Here is an 11102-nt window from a genome sequence, read left to right on the forward strand (position 1 = left end):
AAGAACACTGCCATGAATAAAGAATATCCAAACTTTCTCCAAAAGCAATTTCTAACCATCCAGGAGATATTTGGTGATGAAAAATGTTTTTCCAGCATGATGGAGCAGCATGTCACAAGGCAAAAGTGATTTAGTGGCTCGGTGAACAAAAATTGCCACTTTATTTCCATGGCCAGGAAACTCCCCGGATCTCAAACCCATTGAGAACCTGTGGTCAAACAAAAATGCAAAGAATGTGATCAACTCCAAGCACTGAGTGGACAAGAATGAGTTGTCATTACTCAGGAATTGGCCCAGAAGCTGATCTTCAGCATTCCAGGGTGAATTGCAGAAGATTGCAGAATCCGGAGCAGGCGTCCACCTCTGGATTCCGCAGCAAATTCCTTCCATAGCATGCCATGGAAAAGTGGATTTTCTGCCCGCAGGATTAAAATCGCAGCATTCTCTATATTTCACGGTGGATTACGTGAGGATGGCTTTCATTGAAGTGAATAGAAACCATTCGACCAGCAGCCCTTCAGCAATCATCATTGCGGAAAGGCCGCGGGATCCACGTCATCACCTAGCAATGATGCGATATAATTTGTACTACGCATGCAGTACAAATAAAGACAAAACAGGAACACGGGGTCACCGGCTGGGCATAGGGCCAGATCCCGCAAGAATCTGACGCAGCCGTGTACAGGCGGCCTCAGTCTTTGCCTTAACTTTGTTTATTTGTCAAACGATTAAAAACTTATGAAATGCTTATAATTGTACCTCAGTAACCATAGAAATATCCAACTAAAAGATCTAAACACTGAAGCGGCAAACTGAAAACCAACATTTTGCATACAACTGTGCTTAGATGACACGTGAACAGCTGCCTAGAGGCGAGTGGAAACGGCCAGGCGCATGAAACGAAGTATAAAGCTTTCTCTAGCTTTTATATAAAAAAGTATTTGCTGAAGAACCTCTTTAAGACTAGTTGTTAGCAGAGTCCCCAAGACCTGAATACAGGCAGCCACAGTGCCTGTAAAATACAACTTATAGCCTATGCCAGTCTGTATCGTCTGACAACACTGTTGAAATCCTCCAATACTACTATGTAGAATGCAGTTGATCCAAGATGTTCGGGGCAGTGGGTTATGGGGTATCAGTAGCTATGTCTGTATAAAAAAAAAAACAACCACCTTAGAGCTACATGCATTTTCAGAATGCTGCCTGCACACCTTGGATATAGTAATATTTCCCTTGCAGATATTCCCTTCCTGTTGACAAGTTTGAAGCTGTATTAATGGTAATATTCTGCTTTCAGGTACCTCTCATGGGCTTTAGACACCAACCAGGAGGAGCGAGACAAGGGCAAAACTGTAGAAGTTGGCCGTGCCTACTTTGAAACGGAGAAGAAACACTTCACAATCCTCGATGCCCCCGGTCACAAGAGCTTTGTTCCCAATATGATTGGGGGAGCCTCACAAGCAGATCTGGCTGTGCTGGTATGTCTGTCTTGTCCTTCTCTGCCTTAAACATCCGTGGCTTAAAATTATATGCGCGTTGCTCAAAATATCCCAGTGGTGTGTGGATTGCACACTGGTGAAACTTGGCAAACATGCCCATCTTTAATTGTAGCCCTCAGTCCAACATCTTGAGCTTCTGGCTTAAGAATAGCGTGGGTACTTGGCACCGAAGCAGGGTGCATTTATCCAAAACCTGGGAAGTGGATTTTGGGACAGTATCCTGTCAGCTTTATAAAGTTTTCTTTTTTTCTATTTTGGTACTTGGTTACCTGATTCATTTGTTACAGCTTTATAACAAAATTTTAATATTGTATGAGCTTGGCAAGTTCTCAAGAACTTTACTTTTTTCTTCCCAGGTAATTTCTGCAAGAAAAGGAGAATTTGAAACGGGATTTGAGAAAGGAGGACAGACGAGAGAACATGCCATGTTGGCAAAAACAGCTGGTGTAAAACATTTAATAGTTCTTATTAATAAAATGGACGATCCAACCGTTAACTGGAGCAATGACAGGTATGCACAAAAGTGTAATCGCTGTGTGTGAAGGCTAGTCTTTTGCATGTCAAGCTGTAGTTTCTTTTTGATATCATTCTAGGGTACACATGGCTTCTTGATCAATTTTTATTCTGATTTTGTGGAAAGTGCCCCAAACAGCAATTCTGGCTCTGCAGTGTATTATGCCTATCGGCATTCCAGGGACTAATGGGTGTACAAAGATGGCAGCTCTGGAGGCCTTCATTAGGTGCGCAGCTGCCCTAACAACCTGCAATCATAGGCACAACGATGGGGTTGACATTCCTTCTGTTTAACCAGTCAGATGCCACGGTCATCTGAGAGGTTAGAAAGCTGGAATCAAAGTTGTCTCCGATGTAGGGTGTACGCTGTATGTTACACAAACAGCCAGAATCGCACTTTTCATTTTTACAAAAGGAGGGGGGGGGGGGGGGGGGCAGTGTTAAAATACTATTCTCACTTAGCTACAATAGCAGTGCTAGTAATATAGTTAGGCATTGGCATTATTTTAGCGACTTGCGCTGCCCTATTTCCGGTACTATAATATCTGTTGTGCTTCTGTATTGCTTATGGTACCATCACAGTAGCTTACCAACGGTAACCTAGCAGCAAAATACCACTTGTGTTGATTGCTATTTCAGTAGGAGTGTCCTGTAGGTACAGCAAGTCGTTTCTGTTTGTTTTGTTTTTTTTGTTTGTTCATTCCATTTTTTTTTTAATGTATTATAATTTTTTGGGGGCTTTTAGGATGAAAAATAACTAAGTACGATTATGTAAAATGAATGTACACAAATATTTGATACAATTGTTTTGTCTCCTAGACATATATTTTTATCGTTTTTGTCAAAAATAAAGAGAAAATCCATATAGTAAAAATTAATTTTATTTTTAGGCCACATCACCCAGCTCTAAATAAAATACAAGATTTCAAGTCATTTACCCTGACAAGATGTTTTGTTTCCATAGACATGAGGGTGAAATAGGTTGTTTTTTTCAGTGGTTCCTTCCTATGGTCAGCTTCACAGTTGAGCAGCCTGCTGTATCCTAGGTCTGGCCATGCGAGTTTTATGAAGTGCTCTTATGTATTGGGTGACACACGTTCTCATGGGCGGATGTGTAAATGGGCATTAAGGAATGGTAAAACTATTTCATGGGATGGTTTTTGTTTCTACATGTAATGGTAAACTAACACTTGTGTTTGCAGTAAGTACTCTTATTTGGTAATGTCTTTATGTAAACTGGCTGCTTGTGCTGCATTACCATATTCAGTGTTTGATCCATAAATGAGCGTTTCTGTATAGATAACTTTGTCCTAGTAATAACGGCTGTGCGTGGACCACTCTGCATTGATGGTCTTGTTTCCTTACAAACTAATTCTGACTATTTATTACAGATATGAAGAATGTAAAGAAAAACTTGTACCCTTTTTGAAAAAAGTTGGTTTTAACCCTAAAAAAGATATTCACTTTATGCCATGTTCTGGTCTGACTGGCGCCAACTTAAAGGACCCAGTGGATTCCTCCTGCCCATGGTACATGTAAGTATAGAAAGTAAATCGCCCCTGATTCAAGACCCACATGCATATTGCGGCTCATCAGAACCAATGCCTTATACAGGGGGTCTTACACAGCAATCTGAGGTCCTAATGTATTTCGGTATACCACAATTTCCATTAGGAGGTTTTCCCTGTTTTGATTCTGTATTTTAACATAGATGCTTGACTTACGGAGGTGTGTGGAATGCCTTTGGCTTCATACTATGAAGCTATAGGGATTCTGAGCACACTGCTACCATTTGCATGAGGTCTAAATGTGGTGTGGTGGGATTTTTATCAGTCACATTATTCTACAGACTGTCTAAGCTCACCTCATTCAGCATTCTGTTTGCACGGATTTTGCTGCAGAATCTGGAGCGAGTGTCTGTCTCCGAAGTCCGCAACAATACAACCCCCCCCCCCCCCCCCCAATGGCGTGCTATGGATAAGCAATTCTTCATGCACACGAGCGGAAACCAATTGCAATTTCCGCTTGTGGATAAAAAATCACAGCATGCTTCATTTTACTGTGGTTCCCACACAGACAGCTTCCATTGAAGTTAACGGAAGCCGTCCGACCCGGATTCCGTAGGAAGAGCAGGGGGTTTAAAAAAAAACAAAAAAAACTGTACTGCGCATGTCTGACGGCCGGCACATCCTCAGTACAGAAGAAAAGACATGGACAGGTACGCAAGGTCGCCAACAGCGGGCATGGGCAGATTCTGTGCTGGATTCTCCATCTGTGCCATGGACATGAGGCCTTACTTGGAGTGGAGAGTATAAATGGGGTTCATTCGCCCTGTCATATTTCCCCTTTGTGTGCTGCAGTGTTTTCTTGGGGGGGGGGGGGGTTGCCTCTAACGGAATTAAGTGAACTGCTATATTTAGACAATTTCATATGCAGACTGATTTGCGTTAAAAATTACCTATTTTGGTCTACATTCATGGACCTAAATCTCCCATAAAATTCTATGGGGGGCGTAAAAAAACCCTGCAGAGAATGCAGATGTTACGTGTGTTCTGTGTCGTCATACATGTTGCTGGAAGACAGTGAAAACATCACATGGGATAAAGCTGCCTTTTTTTTTCCTTTTTTGCTGCTGTGAAAAATTAATACACAGATGGCACAAAGCGCTTGCACAAAACGGATGCAACATGCAGTGAAAAGGGTCCTTTTTTTTTTTTTTTCATGGGCTGAAATTGTATACGGCCGTGTGAATGAGTCCTTAGGGGTGTTGGCCAACCAAAGAGCTCACGTCACTGCTAGGTTGTTGGCGCTCGTGCAGAGCGTTTAGACAAAAGGATCACAGATCATCAGCGCTTCACATGAAACAGGAAGTGTTGACACTCAACGACTTGCATGCCGGTTAAAAGTGAGCAACCAACACTCTGTAAATTAATAGTGCACGATGGCTGTTCATTTAGACACGACGACTATGGCGCAAATTTTTTGTGTGAATGAATTTTGAGCAATAATCATCCCATGTAAATGGCCCTTTATATTATTGGTAAGCAAAATACTGTCCTGGGCAATAATGCAGACTGGAACTTGGAAAGTGTTTTGTAACATTACTAATGTCCCATTTTAGACGGGACGACAGTCGTCTAATCAACTGCATGAGCGCTGACGTTACCACTAAGGTCATTGACACTAGTAGATGGCGTTTACACCAGCAGAGAACAATGCTGAATTGTGGGCTTCTTGCTTCCTATGATACTGTCTATAAGCATGTGCAGATGGTGCAGGCCCAATTTAAGGACCCTAGAACTGTTGTAGGATTTCTGTTAGAGAATACATAGCCTATATACTTATGTATATATTGCAGAACATTCTGTAAGATCAAAAACGCCCATTATGGAATTAAAGTTAAAAATCACTGAAAACATTCAAACTGTATTTTTACATATAATACATTGTTATAAAATTGCAACAAACATACACACATTGGTTGTCACCATTACCTTTGCTTTAAGTAAAGTGCAGTAGGACTTTATATTCCTGTCAAACTATTAAAGGAATTATTTGGGATGAAAGAAAAACTAGACATTGGTGGGAAATGCTGTCAAGTAATGAAAGAAGCAGTGCTTACCTATTAGACACTTTGCCATTCCAGCTCCGGTGTTCCCCGCCGGTGTGTTTACTATGCTGCAGGACTGACGTCACGTTGACACACGTGACTGTTGCAGCCAATCCCTGGCCTCAGTGGTACTGGAGCTGCAGGGAAAGCAATGGGCAAGTACTGCTTTTATTATCTTATGGCATTTTCCACCATTGCCCTTTTTTCCTTCCCCTTGGACAGTCCCTTTTTAACATAAATTTAATTGCTAGTATAAACTTACTTGCTAACATACATGTACAAAAAGTACCAAAAGAACTAGTCCTGCAAAAAAAAAAAACCTTATAAAAGTATGTTATAAAATTGTTTTAAAACCTCTAGCAGTAGTTCCAGTCTTCAAGGAATTGGTTTGTGTAGACTAAAGTTTTGTTCGCTGGTCCTAATTTGGTGCATTTTGTCTGCACGTAGGGGTCTTGACTGTCTGCCTCACCACCTTTTCATATGTTTAAGTAATACAATGTAACTTCTCTTCCAGTGGTTTACCGTTTATTCCATATCTTGATAACTTGCCAAACTTCAACAGATCATATGATGGACCTGTCCGACTTCCGATTGTGGATAAATACAAGGTGACTCAACATTTACCTTATACTGGAAGCTATGAATAGTAACTGACTTATACAGATTAACAATTGGTTGAATGGCTTCTAATAGATAAAATTGAAGTGTTGTTTTTTTAATTTTTTTTTAAATTTTTTGGTTAAAGCATAATTTCAGTGTTTTTTAGAGAATTACTGCTGCTGTTTTTGATGTAGTTTTTTGGAGACCAACAAAAAGCTCATCCAGCCAAAGTATAAGCCCATCCTTCATATTTTCCATTCCTCTTAATATCTACTTCTGGCTTTGGTTAAGAAAAACCCTGGAAATTGCCACAAACAATGGCTTCCAGAAAACGCTGTGTATAGAAGTGCCCTTAGGCCAGCTTCACACATGCTGGAAATACTGGCTTGCAGTACTGGGGTCTGTGATGTGTCGTAAATGTGTACCATTTTTATCCTTCAGTTTATTCATTGTTTTTTCAGTTAAGAAATGAAATCTACATTAAAGGGGGATACAGGTGATAACTGTACTACATAGAGCATTGATTTACATCAGCCCTGTGATAAGTACTTGTGCTTCATTGTTAGAATATATAGGTGTCGCTGTGGTATCGGACATTTTTCATGGCTGGGGATGTTGCAGGGTATTCATGTTTGTCATTTTTTAACTTTAGGACATGGGAACAGTCGTTCTAGGAAAACTCGAGTCGGGCTCCATATGCAAAGGACAGCAGCTGGTCATGATGCCAAACAAGGTAAATGTCTGGTTGCGTTGTGCTTTGGGGAACACTGCATGAGAAGGCTATTCTGATGCAAACATATTACATTAGATGGCTCTTTTGCTTTGTTTTTCTTCTTGGTTTACAGGGTTTTCTGGGATCTAGCTTTTTATATAGATAGCCCTCCTGTTGTGGAATACAATGCATGTTTAAAAAATGCCTAAAGGCCCATTTACACAGAGCGAACGCTCAAAAATTGCTAAAAAGCAATCGTTTGAGCGATAATCGTTGCGTCTAAATGTGCGCCCATCGTGCAGTTTTCATGCACTGCTAGCTGTTAGTTAAATTCAGTCCAACCTAAATATCATCCTTCAGCCTTATCAGCAGTTCTCCACGGGTAGTGCTGATAGCATTGTTTCCCGTTGGAGAAGTAAGGAACTGAAAGCTGATAAGAACCCTCAGGCTATTAACTGCTTTAAGCTAAGACTTCATTTGCACACTTAATTGCTCTTAAAGGGGTTGTCCCGCGGCAGCAAGTGGGTCTATACACTTCTGTATGGCCATATTAATGCACTTTGTAATGTACATTGTGCATTAATTATGAGCCATACAGAAGTTATCAAAAGTTTTTCACTTACCTGCTCCGTTGCTAGCGTCCTCGTCTCCATGGTGCCGACTAATTTTCGCCGTCTAATGGCCAAATTAGACGCGCTTGCGCAGTCCGGGTCTTCTTATCTTCTCAATGGGGCTCTGTGTAGCTCCGCCCCGTCACGTGCCGATTCCAGCCAATCAGGAGGCTGGAATCGGCAATGGACCGCACAGAAGCCCTGCGGTCCACGGAGGGAGAAGATGCCGGCGGCCATCTTCACCGTGTAAGTAAGAAGTCACCGGAGCGCGGGGATTCAGGTAAGCGCTGTCCGGTGTTCTTTTTTAACCCCTGCATCGGGGTTGTCTCGCGCCGAAGGGGGGGGGGGGGGTTTGAAAAAAAAAACCCCGTTTCGGCGCGGGACAACCCCTTTAAGTAGCTGAGTAACTACTTAATAACTTATGCAAAATGATCGCTCAAAACTGTAACTCAAACTGTCGTTTGAGCGATCATCACTCCATGTAAATGGGCCTTTACCTCTGAATCCCACTGAACGCTGATGCTGGCTCAGCTGTTTCCATAACTCCCATAGAACAGAATGGTGGGAGCTGTGTCTTGGCCTTTTGTATTTTGTTCTGCACTGAGTAGTACAATGTTTCTTACGTTTCGTTGATGAATCTTATATGAAAACTGCTTTAATCCGACCAAAAATGTCAGTCCTACGTATTTAGACAATCCCAAAATCAATGTTCAAACAAATGCAGAAATTATCCTTATAATATGTGATTTTCAATAAACTATATATATATTTTTTTTTTATTATTCAAATCCTTTTTATTAGAGATTTTTGTGTAACGGGACACTTAACACACAATACAAACACCTAAACAAACTAGAATTTAATTAAAAACTAAAACCGAACATGAAGGAAATGCAGCATCAATACAAGGGAAAAGCATCACCACAGGTCACACATGTATAAGAAAATCCTGCTCCTACAATAGGTGCAACCAAGCTCAATGTCATGCATATAGTAAAGTGTTACCAGGTGACTGAGGGTCTGGAAATCCCTGCACCCTGATGCGAACATTTTGCCCTTGGCTTCTTCCAGGGGGTAGGCAGAATGTAGTTGATGGTAGACCGGATTATGCAAGTAACTGTGTTGGTCCTGGTTTCTCTCTTTATAGCACACCGTTGAAGTTCTTGGCTTGCTCTCCGATGAAGTAGAGACTGAGCTTGTAGCACCTGGTGAAAATCTGAAGCTCCGACTCAAAGGAATAGAAGAAGAGGAAATTCTTCCAGGATTTATTCTCTGCGACCCAAACAACCTTTGTCATTCTGGGCGCACATTTGATGCCCAGGTACAGCTATCTGATTTTCAAATACCTTAGGCATCATTCCCATGAACCTATTTTCACCAAGTATTATGCGGTGAATGGAGTCAGTGAAAGTACAGTGATTTTTCTTTGCCCCTTTTACATTAGCATATATACATTGTGTGCAAAAAGACGCATGTTTTATTTTATTGCATATTACGCGGATACAGCTCTTTTTGTTTTCTGTGGGTTACGTATTCAAAGCTGTGCATACACAAAACATTGCATACGTGTTGCGTTAACTTTGTGTGTATGTATGTACGTTTTCTTCTTGTTACAGCACTTTATTCTTAATCTTTTAATTCTGCTTTCAGATTGTGATTATTGAGCACAAATCAATCATTTGTCCTGGTTACAATGCAGTGCTGCACATTCATACATGTATTGAAGAAGTTGAAATTACCGTAAGTGACTTTGCTCCTCTGCATTCTAAACTGTATCCTTGGGCACGGATGCATGAACTAACAATGGTATATGCTCTTTACCCCTCTTAAGGCCTTAATCTGCTTGGTAGACAAAAAATCAGGGGAAAAAAGTAAGACACGACCCCGCTTTGTCAAACAAGATCAAGTATGCATTGCCCGCTTAAGGACAGCGGGAACTATCTGCCTTGAAACATTCAAAGATTTCCCTCAGATGGGACGGTTTACCTTGCGAGACGAAGGTGAGAACTTCTGTGACTGACACAACTTTAGATTTATTTTATTTTTTGCCAACTGTTTCATTGCAGTTATTGGTGGTATATTTATGTACCAAAACTTTATGATCAAATTAAAGAATAGACTAAGTTTGAGACTGAACGAGAGAACAACTAAAACTGCTGTTCGGTATGTGATATTGGAGCTCAGCCCATATCAAATTGGGCCGAACTGCAGAGCCATGGACAACGTGGTACTGTTTCAGGAAGAAAGCGGCGATGTTTGTCTAATCCCATACACCCTCCTTAAAGGGGTATTTTGGAGACTTTAATATTTCACCCATCCACTAGATGGGTGAAAATTGCGAGATTGGTGCAGATGGGGGTACGACCGCTCACCTCCAATCTATTTTAGTTAAAGTGCCAGAGATGGAAATGGAGTGGCAGTGTGCTTGTGGAAATTCCGTTCTTTTGGAGTCCAACAGAACTCATATTTTTGGGACCATGGGGGATGGGGGAGTAGTCAGATGGATGAAAACCTAAAAAAAACATTCTCTGGAATAACCACTTAAAGGGAAGTTTCAGCTGCCAGGGGTCTCTGTATCTTTATCAAGTGCTGCAGATTCTGTGGTCTTTGACATGAATATTTGATATGCAATGAATTGTCAGAGGATTACAGCTTTCTTATGTTGACTGTTACTAACTTGTTCTCTTTCTTGATTAGGTAAGACCATCGCAATTGGAAAGGTCTTGAAACTGGTTCCAGAAAAGGATTAAGCTTTCCTCTTGACCCTGCACAATACTGTGAGGATATTGACTCTACGGAAACCTACTTCACATCGCCTTCTTATTTTCAGCCCATTGACAAACTGGTATCCCCTTTTAAACAAAAAAAACAGAAAACAAGTCCACATAGACAGCTTTCTCATATTGAGAGCTCTGCTATGCCACTGATGAGTTCCCTCCCTCAACATTTTATTTTATTCCATTTTCAAATTCTGCAACCTTTGGAAAGAATTGGCAATAGCTTCATAAGTGATGTGGACAAAATTGCCTACAGTAATGAAAACCTAAGAATTTTTTTTTTCTATGATTAAATACATGCAATACTTCCCTGTCATGTCCAGTACATAAACACCGTAATTCTAAGCAGACCGCTCAGTGTGTAAGCACATGTTACAGAGAAAACTACCGTGTTAATAAAATATCAGTTTGAAACCTTTTTTCGGTATTTGAATTGCTTTTGAATGCTTTCATTTTTTTTTTTTTTTTTACCTGAATGTAACACTGCTGCATTAACTTTTTTAAACTTCCAAGTATTTTATTAGCCTATCGGCTTTGATTTCCCTCAACCCCCACTCTTTACCACTAAAGTCAGTGGCCCGACCATTTAAAGGACTTCCAACAGTTTCTAACACCACCAGTTTCAAAGAAACTAAACTGCCCTTTTTTTTAATTGAAGGAGACAATATTTAAGCAAACTTAATACTGCTTTAATTGTAATAGTCTTGATGGCCGGCAATCCAATTGTAACTTTGCTCTGTGTATTAAAGAAAAAAATGGAAATTGCATCAGGGCATCAAT

General features: G+C 40.7%; 1 protein-coding gene across 2 annotated transcripts in view; it reads left to right on the plus strand.

Annotated features, from left to right (window-relative positions):
- Positions 1 to 10740, plus strand: part of GSPT1 (G1 to S phase transition 1) — a 29380-nt gene extending 18640 nt beyond the window's left edge. For both annotated transcript variants that reach the window (XM_066576211.1, XM_066576212.1), the window contains exons 7-15: positions 1298 to 1478; positions 1856 to 2010; positions 3404 to 3547; positions 6137 to 6230; positions 6875 to 6955; positions 8693 to 8866; positions 9196 to 9285; positions 9377 to 9545; positions 10243 to 10740. In XM_066576211.1, coding sequence (XP_066432308.1) covers positions 1298 to 1478; positions 1856 to 2010; positions 3404 to 3547; positions 6137 to 6230; positions 6875 to 6955; positions 8693 to 8866; positions 9196 to 9285; positions 9377 to 9545; positions 10243 to 10295 — 1141 coding nt within the window. In that variant the 3' untranslated portion in view covers positions 10296 to 10740. The remainder of the gene's footprint in view (positions 1 to 1297; positions 1479 to 1855; positions 2011 to 3403; positions 3548 to 6136; positions 6231 to 6874; positions 6956 to 8692; positions 8867 to 9195; positions 9286 to 9376; positions 9546 to 10242) is intronic.
- Positions 10741 to 11102: the final 362 nt, after the last annotated feature.

The sequence above is a fragment of the Eleutherodactylus coqui genome, chromosome 8 (genome assembly GCF_035609145.1).
Source record: "Eleutherodactylus coqui strain aEleCoq1 chromosome 8, aEleCoq1.hap1, whole genome shotgun sequence".
Taxonomy (NCBI): Eukaryota; Metazoa; Chordata; class Amphibia; order Anura; family Eleutherodactylidae; genus Eleutherodactylus; species Eleutherodactylus coqui.